We start from the raw sequence: 16,432 nt of genomic DNA on the forward strand, positions 1-16,432 counted from the left end.
CATGCAAAGACATCAGGGGGTCACCCAATGCATGCTGATTTACAAAACTATACAGCAAGCGTGTACACTATGCATTCTCTTTCTAGGATGGGTTACACAACTTTTTATTCTTTCCACTTGATTATCTACTGTAGTCTCCAACTAGAAATCAACAGATAAACGACTTGAGAACTCATTGACAGAATTGGAATCATTAGATGGCAAAAATGCAAGCAACAGAAACCTTGGGGATGCATAGAAATGCAACTAAAAGGAAATGGCAGCCGAACCATCCTTGCCCTGAGATTGCTTCAGGCTCTCAATAAATGATACTGGCAGAGTCATTCTCGAACTGGGTCCCAGTTCTAGAAGTGTCAGCTTGCATCACAATGTGAGAATGCACTGAGTTGCTCTAAATTCGCTGTCAGTAAGATTGAAATTCCTGTTTTTCATAGGGTGCTGGATGAAAAATACAGTACCAAAATATTAATACAACAACAGTGGAAATAATAGAGTCTTCTGGTTTTACTCTTGGAAGCCAGCGATAATTATGGATGGTCCAAATTAAGCATGAAAGCCCAAAACATGTTCCATAAATGACACGCTTGATTCTTTTCTTTTGCCGCATGTTTTTTGCATGCATAATTGAAACCACTACACCCCATGCAACCGATCATCCCAAACGTCTGTTTAATTATTCTTAAGTGCCCTTAATGAGGCGGCCTTTGTCTCATGATTGTTTTAAACAGCAGGAAGAGACATGCACTTCTCCTGTGCACCACTTGGTACTTACTTTACTGTTGAGGGGGAATGCCCATTGGAACGTTGTTTTTAGTCACACACACAGAGACACTCATACACACTTTTCAACTGTAAGCAGGTTACAAAAATTCTAAGCTGGGAGCTGCAGGTCTCTCATGCATATGCAATGTCCACAGCTTCACATCAACTGAAGATTCTTGTTAGGCACATTTTTTCTTGTTAAATGTGTTTAATGAGAACACAAATGTGTTTAATTTGCAAGAAATGTAGAAACGTGTACGAAATAACGTAAGAAATGTTCACATTTGTTTAACTTTATGTAAAAGAGGCGTACTCACTGATACAATTTTAGATTAATGGATATTACTGCAAGACTACATTTGGAAAGTGTTTATATGCAATATTTAATATGATGTACATGGCTTGCCTGCTCTAGATATTACTCCAGTTGTTTCAACCCAAGTTGCTCTAGCATACGTGCTTTACAATGTGAACATATTTTCTATAGCTGGAAGTAAACCTCCAAGTGGTTCTTGAAAAGAAATGGCTCCACCTCCTGGGCTTCTCAAATGCATGTAACTATAACAGTCATATTCTGCATTGAGGAGTCTGTTTGGCAGTTTACTATAAACCTTTAAATAATCCCAATGTTATGTTTGTTATTGCATTGACATTTTGATTTGAATTGTGTGAAAAGACATTTTGAGACACAGACATAGTTTAATCTCATAGTTTAATGAAGAAGAACAATAATCCATGGAATTCACGTTTCTCCCACTCAATCACAGTCTATAACACTGGAGTCCATACTAGGGTTCTAGGTCCTGGAGCCTTTCCTGGCTCATTGGATTCAACAGGCCCCTAGTGCAGCACAAGGTGTACACACTAAACGTTCACAGAGTCCCATGTATGACCAGAGCACCCAAAACTAGAGGACCAACTAAAACCAATTCCAACATTGGGAGAGCACACAGAATGCAAGTATCCTAGTGAGTTAAATACTCACCTACGTCCAATAAAATAGTGCAGGTTGAGACAAACTAGTCAAACCAGGCAGACAAGTAGCAGCAATATGGATGTATTTAGTATATAGTGTGTATGGTATATGATAAGTCAATGTCAAAACAGCAATTAGTACCATTGTGCCCCTTAGCAAGATACTTAACACTTAACTCTAAGGGGACTGTCCCTGTAACTGATTGTAAGGTGTGCTGGCTGAAGGCTGTCACAATTGTCATAAATGTAAATATAAATTAAAATCCGGACTTTGTAGGTGCCTGGACTGCTACCCATTGCACCACGGTACTGCCATCTTGAATATTCTTCAGCTTTAAAACCATTATTGAGTCCAGAAGTAAAAGCTAAATATAATGTTAAAAGACAATTTTCTTTATGTCCAAATAACTCCTACCATAGCAGTCTGGGATTGTTTTGTAGAAATATGACATAGTTATATAGGATCCAGAGAAAATGTCTTTAAAGTCTGATATGGCTCCACTGTCCTACAAATACAGTGGTAAATACAAAATAACAGTAGGTGCACATTTTCAATTTAATGCCGCATAATATGGGGATATGGGGATAATGGCATAAAATGGCATATCTGGAAACATATCACATATATATATAATATATAATAATTGTGCTGTCACTGTCACCATAGAGATCACCCAAACATTAAATTTTAAATTTAATTAAAATTTAATAATCATTTTATCATCCTAAGTGATGGTTACATTAGGACAGACTTTGCTGTTGTCTTACATATAGCATTTCCTGTTTCTGCGCCCATACTGTACTTGAAACCCACCATAATGATTTTGCAAATGGACACATATTTCCCAGGCCATGAACCTGACATCACTGAAAGCAAATGGGCAATTCATGCATCCATCTTCGTCTAGGATGTCAAATTCTGTCCCTGCTTTTGAACCCCAATGGTAATTATCAATGCATTTGTCAATGCATTTGTACATAATGTAATCCTTTGGTTAAAAAAAAACATTATTAACTGCAATTAAGCATCATATTGAAAAAATGCTTGCATTTACAGTTAATAAATACAGCTCGATTTTCTGCTATGTGACAATTACAAATCTTCTCTACACCACATTGACAGCTTGCTGAGCAACAGATTCACAGCAATACATTTTAAAATTTAAGCCCCTGAGCATGGATGTCATACTTGCAGCTGCGTGCATTCCCGACAACTGTCTTTCAGCGCATGCGCGACCACTTCATGCGTAACCTGCTGCGCGCACGCTGGTGTCAGATTGTGTTGCCAGATGCGCTTTTTTTACGAACTTTTGGTCTCGTTTTTTCACGACGTCATAGGAGAAATATCAGTCCAGGTTAACCATGTTTTTTTAAAATATGTCTGCTTATTTCAGCTTCCTTATTCACGGAAACCACTGAATTAAGTTCGGGAGTTAAACAGGCTTGTTAAGAAAGAAATAAAAGAGATTAAATTACATAAAAATGTATGTACATAAGTAAGTATGTTAAAAATTAATCTTTAAAAAAAAACATAATTCGTATTTTTACTATCTAAATGAGCGACACTGCTGTACAGATCTGGCAACACTAGTAGCTGCCGCTGGAAGAAATGTTGCATAATGTGACGCTCAGGTTTTATTTAGCTGACTGCTCATTAGACAGGAGACCAACCTAGTGTTAAGTAAATGGAGGAGTTATCAGTTATCAGCAACAATACGGTTCATTATAAGTTTCGAAGTTTTCCCTTATATCCCTCGGGCTCAGCACAGATCCACTGCTTGTGAAATAGTTCAAGATGGCGCCGTCCAGATGAAGCCAGGGCGCAACAACAGGTGACAAATTTCGGTATTTTTACGCGTTTCCATAAACTTTCATCCGTCTTGAAGGGAAGCCGAGTTTGCATATTGCGATACGCGCTCCGGCTTCGTGCCTGTCATGTCTGGTAACTGCAGTAAAAACCTCGGAACATCTCGCGACCTGCTAGCGCCGTGTACGTGTTACACACAGATTTATCAATTTGTCATGTTTTTCTGGCTCAACAAGACGATTGCGTGTCGAATCGCATGCTGTTTTAGTGTTAAGTAGGCTGTTAGAGCCTACAACAAGCCAGGGCTCATACACGGATCTGAAAATTCAATGCGGTTAAAAAGCCAGTTCAGAAAATATATTGGGCTGAGATTTGTACCAGTAGAAACTGAAATCGAATTGAATGTATTTGAATCTGAATGCATTAAATTGCATATGAATTACAACTGAAATTGAAACTGCATTTTACATCCCTAAAATAGTAATGAAAATTCGCTTTTCCATATTCGAATAAAATGCTCTTTGCGACACACAGTGCAGATTCTTTGAGAAAAGCAATCAACAGCGCTGATTTCCACATTTAAAGCAGCTGTACACCAGGCATTTCGATACCTTTTGTCCAATTCAATTCCTGAAACTATCAGGTAGAATTAAACTGCTGTCAGACTCATGACTAACTCATTTAATATTGCTGTAATAAATGTTATTTGTACAAGGAACCAAATTGTGATGATTCAGTCATTAAATCGTTGACATTTTGTTGTAAAATTAAATAGATTTGCATCCATCAGCTGGATTCGATCAACCTTCTTTTAAAAAGTAGCACCGACCAGCAAGCACTGACTTATGCCACTGTGCCACCGACTGGCTCTGGAGGAATGGATCTATATAAATGGAGTACTTCCTGCAGCATGTTTAGCTGCTATATCTACTCCACCACGACACGGCCACATTAACTGATGTTGGTCACATTCTAACCTGGTGTCATACAACACACGATATGCTAAATATGGATATGGAAAATCATTGCTGTTTACATGTGAAGGTTTCTTGGTTGATTTCTACTCTTATTCTTGTATTCATATACTAGAAGGCTGTTTGTGTTTTTATTCCTTCCTCTAATTGTATCAGATGCAGTTTCATAAAATGAACTGGGACAAAAGTTATAAATAAAGCAAGGTACCATCCCCACAGACAGCTCCACGCGCACCTTTCATGGTTAAAAGCAGAGGACTTGCAGTGTTTCACAATGACAATCACTTCAGTTTCATTCATTTCATTTTCAAATCCTGCATTGTTTTATTGTGGTAGGCACTGTGTTACAAATGCATTTAAATGAAAGTTTCCCTGCTCGTCATCCGTCCGTTGGTGACAGATCAACGCAGATGACCTGGTGTCTGGACATACCCTGGATACAGGAATACGGTCTGAAATTCTCTTAACAGCAAAAGCTTTACAACTCAAGCTGTCTGTTCCCCAGACCATATTATGTCTTTACATGCAGGTTGACCAGATTAAAATGTGACCAGACTCAAGTTAACATGGGCGTGTCCCAAAAGACCATAACCAGCAAGTAAAAGTGCAGCAGGAATCGGCAACATTAAGCCGATTTGCTTGATTCCTTTTACATTCCTTAAATGGACGTGTTCCTGTGTCACCAATGTAGTCATCATTTTATGCATAACACCGGCTTTCACATGCTTGTCCCTTACCGCAACCTGCAGATCTGAGCTTGATTGCTTTTTCTCAGGGATATGGATTGTGTGTCATAAAAAATTTAGTTTGAATTTGGAGAAGCCGATTTGCATTACATTTTTAGGGATTTAAAATGCAGTTTCAATCCAATTTAATACATTTGGATTCAGTTTGTACAAATCTCTGCCCATAAGAGGTGTGCTTATTATGAATCACACTCATGCAAACACTTCTCACAATGCTGAACTCATGCCAGGTGCCATGCTACAGTAGGGTATATAAAAATCATGAATCGGAAAGCAAGCACCTTATCAAGGCAGCACTACTGCATCCTCTGCAGCAATTTTTGGAAATAACTGTTATAAAGGTGACCCTTCCAGCACCATTTCAAGCATACAAAGTGAACGTCAGTGTAATAAAGACATACCTGTCTTTCTTTCTACAGAAACTGTGTCTTCAACACTACTGTGACCGTGGTAAACCAAACCTTGGACCATGGCGAAGGAACAGCCCAGTGTGACTGATTGTATTCCATTCTTGGCATCTGTTGATCTCCAAGTGCTGGAAGACACTAAAAATGTAATACAGGAGCATCTCCAATCAGGTCTGTTAAAACATCTATCCTGTAGCTGAATCACTTTCACCAGTTTCAGTATCCGATCAAGTGAGATCAGTCACCTATGTATGTTAGACATTATAATTATATATTAGAACAAAAGAACAGCTGAACAGGGTTTTGGAAGACTATTGCAATCGTTGCTTTTCTTTTGGTGTCAGACAGGGGATCCATACTGGTAAATAGTCTTGTGGATTATTACCTCAACACTAGCTCCTCTGAGGCTGTGCTCATCCTGTCTTCTGTCATTGAACCACACGATAAGGTCAGCAAAGTGCTCTAGGTACAAATATTGTGGAGTTGATAGTATAAAAGTAAATGCTTGTCATGTTTTTTCCTAACAGCACCTTTTGGACAAGATGAATGAATGCATGGGTAAACAGAACCAACGGCTGCTCGCCCTCACCCTTCTAGGTCATGTCATCCGGAAGCAGCCACCGTGGATCCACAAGATTGTACGGTTTCAACTGTTTGCTTCATTGCTCAAGTGCCTTAAGGTACTGTACCAAAGGCCAGTCAACCATGGCCCTTTTGTTGAACTTATCTGTAGATCTTCTGAACACAGAGCTCATTTTTATGTAGTATATTATTACAGCAAATGTCTTCTATAAAGTGGTTAGGATGTTCCACTTTGTCTTTGCTTCTGATAACAGTAGAAAGAACTGTATATTTCACCATACTGTAAATCCATACTGTACATGGAAACATCATGCGTCAAAAATAATAATAAAAAAAAGTAGTAGGTCTGCAGATTTTATGCTTTTGGCATTTGCTCCAATAGCTATATTAATTCCTGTCTCAGGCTTTACTCATATGAATGTTCCTTTATGCTTTTTTATCCCTGAGGGATATGAACTTGATATCTCCAGTGCATGTTTGGTTGTTTAATCTTATTAGTCTTTGCAAAATGTATGATTAGTGTGAGATGGCAGGCACCTGCTTCCTAGATAATATAATATTACAATGTCATATGATATGGTATAAAAATCAATATGTTGCTGCATTGACTTGTGTCTGCATCTGTCACAGACTGATGCTGATGTTGTTGTTCTCACAACTGGAGTTCTCGTCTTGATTGTGCTGCTACCAATGATTCCTCAGCCTGGCAAACAGCTCCTCTACGAGTTCTTTGACATCTTTGGGCGACTGGCTGCTTGGAACCAGAGGAATCCGGGTGATTCTATTTATAATCTTTTCTTAAGCATGTAAACAATTCTCAGGTTCCAGTGAGCATATTTTGGTTGTAATATTTATTTCTGTTTTTTGTTGGAATCCCATGTGAATGTGTCTGAATCCATCCTATGTTTATTGGTTCATGCAGGGCATGTTCAGGGGGTGTATTTGATCCATCTGCATGCTGCTGTGTATTCTCTGTTCCACCGTTTGTATGGCATGTACCCATGCAACTTTGTGTCCTACCTGCGTTCTCACTACAATATGAGAGAGAATTTGGACACTTTTGATCAGGTGGTCAAGGTGAGAGACAACTTTTTGTGCTGAGAATTAAAATCAGTATATTTATCATAAAAGACTTGAATGATATGATGCTGCCATTGACTGATATGTATGCTTAACATGATTTCTGCTAAGAGATTTCACTTGGATGTGTCTAACGTTAACATTAATACTTATAAAGGCATTGACAGGGAAATAGGAAGGGAAGGTTTTCCAGATAATATTAAGTAAATGAGTCAAACCTTAGGTAAAACATCCACTCTTAATGGATTATTTCAATATTTTATCATTTTTACATGAAGTATATACCACATTAAATAAAATGCATTGTGTTCATAAAAATGCATGAAATATGCATGCAATGGGTGTGTCTTGTTTTGTGTGGTTCATGTTTGAAATATTAGCCATGTCATTGGTGAGCTGTGCTTTTAAACATGTGCATATTGGTAATTTCAAGATAGGCATGATTTGTTGTATTTGCCACATAATTTACTTAGACTCTTCTTTTTCCCCAAAAATTCAAGCAAATGTTGGAGAATGTGCGGATACATCCTGAATTAATCATTGGAAATAAAGACTCTGAACTGGACCCATCTAGGTAATTGTATATATATTATGGTTTTTAAGCTTTTCCTGATCAGATAGGAAGGTCTACCTAACCTTACATTCATGAAATTTTAGGTGGAGGAGATTTGAGGCACATGATATAGTAATTGAATGTGCCAAAGTATCCTTGGATCCCAAGGAAGCATCATGGGAGGAGGGTTATTCAACAATGCCTGACCAATTGCCTGTCCAACTGCAGCCCCGCCCCCAGGAGTGTGCGAGTAACTTGTCTCTTGACATAAGTTGTTATGGTGAGGATCTTTCTTAAATATCTATACATCTTTTGTTCTCTAAAGGAGTTGAAACAAAGCCTCACATCTTGTTGCACTATAAAAAAATAACACCGCTACAATATTAAAGCCACCTGCTTATTATTGTATTATTGTATAAGTGGTGCCAATACAGTTCTGGACCAAACCTTCATGATGTCGTGAAGGTTGTATGTGGTCTGCAGTGATCTATTGGTAGTTGATGGTAACTTCCATTGACCAGAGGATCAGTCTGCCTCTCTTGGGGAACAATGTACAGATGCACCCAGCCACCAAGTTTATCTACACCCTGTGTCATTCATCTGACGTCATCTTCCATTGTTCCATGGTCCAGTTCTTATGCTCGTATGCCAAGTTAGGGTACTTTTGCGGCTGGACATGAGTATTTGTTTTGGCACCTTTCACTGATGATCAGCAAGGTTTTCAGTGATTCATGCTAGAGCAAGAGCATTCATGCAATATTCTACAGTTCACCAAAAATGTAAAAACAACGCTGAAATACAAGATGCTGTAATGTGGGTGGATCACATCACATTAATTAATCAGCCAAAAAACAATTCATTAATATGAATTAATATTACCTTTATTGTCCTAAAACAAAATAAAACAAAAAGTAAAGAAAATAAACCAGTCGGTATGATTATAAAGGATTTAGTTTGTGGGATCCAGCGTCCTTTGTTGTTTTATGTTGTTGCTGTACTGTATCTGAAGGGATCCTGCTGAAATTGTAAATTGGTTGTGTTGCCTGAATGTTTCCACTGAGGCAGTGATGGCCTAGCAGTTAAGGAAGCGGCCCTGTAATCAGAAGGTTGCCGGTTCAAATCCCGGTCTGCCAAGGTGCCACTGAGGTGCCACTGAGCAAAGCACCGTCCCCACACACTGCTCCGCGGGGGGCTGTCATGGCTGCCCACTGCTCACCAAGGGTGATGGTTAAAAACAGAGGACCCATTTCGTTGTCTCACCATGTGCTGTGTTTCACAATGACAATCACTTTGCTTTCATGTTTCACAGACGTTTGGCAGCTTGCAAATTGCGTTTCCTTTTCTAACACCCCTAGTTCAAAGTCTTTTGAACAGAATCACTGTTTAGCCCTTGTCACAGTTTACAAGCTGATCACACACCGGCTTCAAAAACTGAATGTTAACTTCCTGTCAAATATATCCTGTCTATGGTGCCCTTCTAATGAGAAAATCACTTTTTATTTATCTTGTCTCTTAGAAAGTTCTTCATTGCCAGTTTCCACAGCTCCCCTGTTCTCTCCCCACGTGTCAGCCTCTCAGCCACCCCGCAGCAGTCCCCAGACCTTCAGCCACCAGGTGAGAGTGACTTTGGGCGAAGTCGATTTCAGTCTTTAAATTGTTACATGTTGTAAAAGTTTGTTATTGGTCTGTAATAAGAGGCCTGTATTTACAAGAGAAGGTAAAACCTTAGTCTTTTTGAAACATCTTGAAATTATGTCCTGTTGTCTCTCCTGAATGTTGCACTGTGTATAATTGCTAACATACCACAAACACAATTGTATAATGATTTTGTAGGATTCGCTCTTACTGTTTATATGAATCTTGTAGTACATGTGGAGCCCCTCTTCTGTTTGTGGAATGACCACACCTCCCAACTCGAGGGGCATTTCTCCAACCAATATCTCAGAAGTGTCTCAGAACGCCTTACACCTCTCAGGAAGAGCTCAGGGCACTCCAGGTATGAAAATTAGCAACATCATTCCCAATTATCTGTTAATCCATTTATTCATTTGATTGGGTTTTTTTTTTGCCTTTTGCAGTGGATGGCAGGTACCTGGCATTGTACAACTCATCAGCTTCCTCTTCACCCAACTTGTCCTTTCGACGGGAGCCTGAGCTCATCCTTCAGGCAAACACACCATCCAGCCTTGTTAAGGTGCTTAACATGCGAGTCAAAGGCACACAATGACTAAATATATTATATTGTAATGTGTATATCCAAATAAATCTCATTTTTAGAATGGAGCATTGGCTGAATTGCATAAGGCTACACAGTTAAAGCTTGAGGAGAAAAGTAGGCAGCCAGAGAAATACACGTCTGAGGATGTTAGCAAAGGTGATGAATTACATTTAATTTCTTATCCCCCCAAGCCATTATCCAGTTTCTCTGTTCTCCCTACACTGTTCCCATTTGACCATGGAATAATCCTCTTAATCTGCTTTTTCAGCCATCACTGCCAACAGTGCAACATCCATGAGTCTCAAAGAAGTGTCAGCCTTTATCAAGGAACAGGAGCTGGAGGTGCATCAGACAAGAGAAGAAAGAGAGGAGGGTGAGTTTAGCAGAGGGGAAAGAAGACTTCTCTGGTGACTAACAGAAAAAGACATGCATGGTTCCAGATTAAACCATAATGTGGATATCTCAGAATGTGACAGCTAGATTTAACAGCCGGGGTGAAATCCTAGATATGATCAGTGCCTTCAGCATGGTTGTATAATTTAATTAAATTGAAAGCTTTATTATTAGATAGATGGCTTGTCTCACTTGGTTCCCCTCTATAGAAATTTTATATTTGCCTGCTTCTTAACTAGATGCCATAAGAGAGGAGCTCCAGAAGCTGACAGAGAGCAAGAAGAGCACACCGGCCATGCTGCGATGTGACACCATGTTTTACAGATCCAATGAAATTCATTCTGGCACTCAGGAAAAACTGTTGAGTTGCACTGATCCAAGTCCTTTTAGAGAGCCACCTAACCTGGTGTCCACTCCCGACAGACCAGTGACCACCGCAGGGGATGCCACTAATCAGAAGTCGCCTTGGTCGCCATGGCCCTGTTTCACCCCCATCAACAGTTCCCTGTCCACTTTAAACTGCCACAGCTCATGTGCACATGACACAACTGTGTCAAGTCAAGCCAAATTCGAGCATCTGTCTGGTTTATTTAAGGAATCCTCTCTGTGCTATGAGCCCTTGTTTGATCTGGCTCTCCCTAAAGTGGCCTCTCTCTTTGTGGAAAAGAAGACATCTGAAGCCCTGCAAAGAGCCAGAGGGGACAAGGAACAAAAAGAAGAAACATTTTCTGCCTCGTCTCCTCTGGAAGTGCTGGATTTTCTTCTCCAGCAAAGCAGTGACAGCCATGACAAATTGCTAAAAAGGTGCAATTTTACTTAGATGGTGTTTCATGGAGAATAAGCTTGACTTTGAATGTCACATTGCTAAACCCGTTCTGATTTTTCAGTGGCTCTGCCTCAATCAAGTTAGCAGATGTGCAGTCAGGAGGCAAACAGCAAAACCTGAGAGGCAAAGGTAAAAGTATGAAATACACCACCACCACTAGCTGTGACCAGTTCATATATTTCTCAAATGTATTTTTCTACAGCAGGAAATGCAAACTCTGCACCGCTGGATGAATTACATGTTCTGCGGAGTCAGGTGGTGCTGTTGCACAACCAGCTGCAGTACGAACGCTACAAAAGAGAGCAGCATGCCATCCGCAACCGCCGCCTGCTGCGCCGTGTCATCAACGCCACCGCGCTGCAGGAGCAGAATCACGCCTTGGTAAGCTGAGCAAGGAAGCAATGGAAAGTGCATGTTTCGTATCACTTCATTATAGCTGTTTTAAAACATTTAAATTGGCAAGTATCTGCTACCATCTCGGCTGCAGATTAAGTTGCAACACTCACAAAATGCAAGATATCACAATATCGTGTTTGTTCAACATTGTACTTAATTTATTTGTGCTACCATTTATTTCATCTGGCTGAATATTGTAATGTCTTAAAATGTGTAGACATTTCACTGTTGTATATTCATTGCCCCTATGATAAAATTTAGTAATTACTGGCAATAGGGGTGTTGGTCTGACCTGCTAACATCACAATGCAAGAATTAAGATCTTGCTCACATGTGTGTAGTCAAATTATTGTTTTGCTCATTTGCAGTTTGTATGACAAGAATGCTACTGCATTACAGGTTGGGGTGTCTACCCTGAGAATTGCTTACTTTTGAGCCATTTTGTAACAGGGAAAGGCCAAACTGTAATTTATGCCCTGCCGTTTTGCCAGCTGGGTTAAATATCAGAGTGAGTTGAGTGTTACGTGTATTTGTGTGTGCATCTTTGGCAGAAGGAGCAGCTGAAACTGCAGGAGGTTGAGCGGCGGGCGCTGCAGCTGAGCCTACAGGAGGAGCAGCAGCGCTACCAGCAACTGCTGGAGGACAGGAAGGTGGTGGTGACCCGGCTGCAGGAGCAGGTGTCCCAGCTGGAGCGTGAATGCAGCGTGTACTCCTCCACTACGCAGGCTCTTCAGGTGGAGCACAGAAAAGCCTTATAGTATTATTGCACAGTGGTAATAATTACAAGCAATGCATGTCTTACATGAAACAAAAAAAAATTACCCTAACTGGTTATTTAGTAATCCAGCTAAACATTGTTGAAATGTCTGGAGAGTGTTCTTCAGATTCAGAGATTGGGGTAATGGAACATTTATAACAGCCATGGCCTTTTATACTACCCAGCAATTGTTGAAAAATTATAATTATGTTTGCATATGTTCTTATGTTCAGAGTGAACTGAAAGAAAGTGAGAAACAGAGAGGAGAGCTTGAGGCTGACTTGCAGAAAGCTAAGAATAAGGTTTGCAACACAGGCCACCTGCTCAGTCAGCTGACTATGAAGGTGAGATTTATTTATATTCTGTATATTAGAGCTGTAAAAATGAAGGTGTCAATCGTTCATACATATTAAATATGTAATATGTTAAAATAAATGAATTCAGCTATGTGTACATGTCTGATTTATATGTCCGTAGCTCATGAACAGTGAGAGTATGGAGCAGCAAATGGCTTTCTTAAACAAACACCTGCTGCTTCTGGGCGAGGCAAACAAGCTATGTGTGGAGGAAATGCAACGCCTGGGACCGGACACAAATAAAGTACTACTACACTTGTGCTGTGCAAATGTTGCAAACATTGGACATAGCAAATATAAAGCAACCTTTAAACCACAGCACCCTCTCGTGGGCAAATGTAACATTGCAATGTCAACTGTTTTGATAAGGATCTCTAAGATTAGCCTCAGATCTTGTAAATGTGTAGCCATTGTCAGTGTTAACTGAAGTGAACCCAACAGGCCCATAAGGCTCGACCCAGACATCACTGCTGTTTGTACTGAACCACTAGGAATTGAAAATGCTGCAAGGGACTCAGCGGAAGGAGTGTGAGCGGCTGCGACAGGCCGTGATGCAGCAGAGTCAGTGGCTGGAGGCGTCACAGAAGCGCATTAGCGACTTGGAGGGCCAGCTTACCAAGAAGGAACATCTTATCCTGGAGCAAAAGAAGTTTCTGGAGGACACCAAGGCTGAGGCCAAGTACGGCTTATTCCTTTTTTTAATTGCTGACTTGTCTAGTCCTTCTAGAGGTTTTGACACCTTAAGCTATAGGGTTTCCCTGGACTTGAGTCCCATAAATGTATTAGTGTCACTGACATGACAAGCCAAGACAAATACCTCTTTAGCCAGAAATTTTTCATTATTTTGTATTCTTTTCTGCTGGCATGCTTTACACTTAATATGAATTGTTTTTCTCAACCAATTTTAATCACATTCAATTTGAAAACAAATCATTATAACTGAATTTGTTGTCACAAAATATAGTATTTACTATTTCTTTTGTAGGTGAATGTGAAGTTACCGTTAACTACCTTTAAGCATAATGGACATTCCTGCAACTTTAAGAAGACTGTTACATATATAGCACTACATGAATTCAAAATTTGTGTGGTATCAATAATTATGGATATGTTTTGGTTTAGGAACCAGCTCCAGGCCTCCGAGAACCGGTACCTGGCCCAGAAGCACATTACTCAAATGCTGCAATCTGAGCTGCTTCGACTGTACAGTGAGGTGGAGCTGTATGCAGCAGCATCTAACAGCCCAGTGGTAGAAGCCCCAGCTCAGCGTTGTAATGTATCTAACTTTAGGTGAGTTAGTCCTTGGTTTTATATACAACTTAAATAGAAACTCTTGACAGGTGGTCCACATTGTTACTACTTTGCTTTATGGGGTCTTTTTTATCATTTGTAGACCAAATGGGAACAGGAGAGAGCCAGAGCTGACAGGCTCCCAGAGCAAGGCTGATGGAGGGTCACCTGGCTGCCTCAATGGTGGAGCTAACCATTCCACTAGCACAGGGATCAATGGCGGTGTGGAGAGCCCAGCTACATCCCCTGTCAAGCCCACCTCGTCCCCTACAATGTACCCCTCTAACAGTCCTCTCATAGTTGGCTCTAGCCCCAGTGCCGGGAGTGTCCTCGGGAGGCGATCTCAAGAGCTGTTCCGGAACAACAGCGAAAGCCAGCATGAAGAGGGCCTGCCACCTCTCACTGGTCTGTCTCAGGAGCTCCTGCCTGACTAATTCCTCCTTGGGTTTTCGCAGCAGGACTCGAGGCTGATGCCAGCACTGAAAGTCCCTTGCAGCACAGGGAGCATCAAGAGGAACTGGTAGTCAGTTTTTATGAAGCTTGCACAAGTTGGGGGTATTACGTTGCTGCTAAGTATTTTGAGCCAAATATGAAAATGAACTAATGAGCAACATTTGAGTTAATACTTTGCTGCATGTTTCTCTTTTTGGCAGTTTACAGCCTTTCTATTTTAGCCCTTCAAAAAGAAGACAGTGAATGGGAGCATTATTAAAATAATAAAAAAAAACACACACAAAGCTGGAAAGAAATTTCTTGTAATCACACCCTTTAGTGTGTGTTTAAAAAGCCATTATTCTGGAGGGTTCCTGTTGCTTTTCATTTTTTAATAAGCACATTAGCTAGTGTTTGTACGGGGTAAAAAAAAGTGCAATACTCATAAAACTAAATGCCAACATTTAAGGAGGAGACTGTTCCTAACACTAACAAAGATGCCAGCTTATTATAGACTCTGTAGACTGTGTATAAAACATAAAGATGTACATTCTGAATACCAATCATTCCAGTTTAGAAAATAATGGAATTTTGTAACAAGGCTGGACAATATATTAAGTAAAATTTGTCAATTTCCAATCTAATAATGCAATGAATCCGTCCTATTTGAGATTGTGACTACAAATAAGGTATACCACCAGTCGTTCTACTCAACTGTAGAGACAGCATGCACAACCTACTGGATAGGCTTACAATATTTAATTATAATATATGGTCATTTAGGTCATTTTGCTTAGCCCTTTTCCCCCCCTAACCATCTAGTTTTAAAGTAGCCTATATGCTTTGCATCTGATTAACAGACCACACTGTGTCATGAAAAATGTCTTACTACTGGCTTTTATATTCCAATTCCATCCTGGAACAGAACATTTATGGGATCACCGGTCTTGTTTTAAGTTGAATTGTAACAGCAATATTATACAAGTGCCTAGATGACCAAGTGTCCATGTTGAGCATGAAACTGAACTAGTGTAAACATGCTAGATAAATCCATGGCACAAAAGAAATGGTCATACAGTATTAAAGTAGATGGGGGGCATAATGGACATTTTAATGTGGACGAACACAAGATGTACCTGTTGGGTGTTACCCAGTTAAGCAGTTTTTGTGTTTTTCAGTGTGGCATTCAGTTTTTCAGGTGCAGGGAGCAAATCTGTTATCCTGGCAACCAAGTGTTAACCATGTATATAAAGCTCACACAAGCTAAAAATCTCATTATCTAAAGCCAGCCCATTGATTATTTGATGTGACCTCTGATTCTGCTTTACAATAGTGATATAATGTTGTTTCAGTGCATCTGAAATCAATTTCAGAATCATGTCCGGCCTTCTAGCTGGCTTTAAACAAGCAAAAAATAGTATCCACTACTAATATATCCAATCAGTAACACTATTCCTTGTTTGTGATGCCCTTTCTATGACTAGCAGCCACTTTGCATAGAGAAATGTTAATAACAAAGCGTGTAATTAAATTTTTACAACATTCCAAATTACATCGATTTTGATGAATTAAAATTTATCATTTTTTATTCTGCCAAGCTCCTCTTCTTGTTTAGAATTGTTTAAAGGTTCCTTGAAAGCTTTGCTAAGATTTTGCAAGAGATTATTATGAAGTTGAAATGCTGCAATTGTTCAGCATATTGTTTGAAATGCGGGGGGCAAATGTGAGGTGCGAGGATTAAAGTATATCTGTGTGTACAAAAATGCCAATAGCGCTGTGACCAAAAGCAACAAAAAAGTTCTCTTTCACTGGACACAGTATTAAATGGGTAATCGTTTTAAACTGTGAAAAAAAAATAAAAAATTGTTTTTACTAAAT

At 39.8% G+C, this 16,432-nt stretch overlaps 1 protein-coding gene across 3 annotated transcripts; it reads left to right on the plus strand.

Moving 5' to 3' along the window:
* Nucleotides 1–3,335: 3,335 nt before the first annotated feature.
* Nucleotides 3,336–16,431, plus strand: tsc1a (TSC complex subunit 1a). Of its 3 annotated transcripts, none has more exons than XM_028995450.1 (22): nucleotides 3,336–3,569; nucleotides 5,684–5,842; nucleotides 6,016–6,119; nucleotides 6,199–6,351; nucleotides 6,884–7,028; nucleotides 7,176–7,330; nucleotides 7,834–7,907; nucleotides 7,991–8,166; nucleotides 9,403–9,500; nucleotides 9,753–9,882; nucleotides 9,965–10,080; nucleotides 10,164–10,260; nucleotides 10,373–10,477; nucleotides 10,737–11,301; nucleotides 11,385–11,452; nucleotides 11,526–11,704; nucleotides 12,271–12,453; nucleotides 12,710–12,820; nucleotides 12,954–13,076; nucleotides 13,324–13,511; nucleotides 13,955–14,122; nucleotides 14,226–16,431. In XM_028995450.1, the coding sequence occupies exons 2-22, from the start codon at nucleotides 5,734–5,736 to the stop codon at nucleotides 14,554–14,556; spliced, it is 3,378 nt and encodes a 1,125-aa protein (XP_028851283.1). In that variant the 5' UTR covers nucleotides 3,336–3,569; nucleotides 5,684–5,733; the 3' UTR covers nucleotides 14,557–16,431. The 3 variants fall into 3 exon arrangements, with proteins under 3 accessions (XP_028851283.1, XP_028851284.1, XP_028851285.1); XM_028995451.1 differs by having other exon boundaries at nucleotides 11,529–11,704; XM_028995452.1 differs by lacking the exons at nucleotides 3,336–3,569; nucleotides 5,684–5,842; nucleotides 6,016–6,119; nucleotides 6,199–6,351; nucleotides 7,176–7,330 and having other exon boundaries at nucleotides 6,890–7,028.
* Nucleotide 16,432: the final 1 nt, after the last annotated feature.

The sequence above is a fragment of the Denticeps clupeoides genome, chromosome 11, assembly GCF_900700375.1.
Source record: "Denticeps clupeoides chromosome 11, fDenClu1.1, whole genome shotgun sequence".
Classification (NCBI taxonomy): domain Eukaryota; kingdom Metazoa; phylum Chordata; class Actinopteri; order Clupeiformes; family Denticipitidae; genus Denticeps; species Denticeps clupeoides.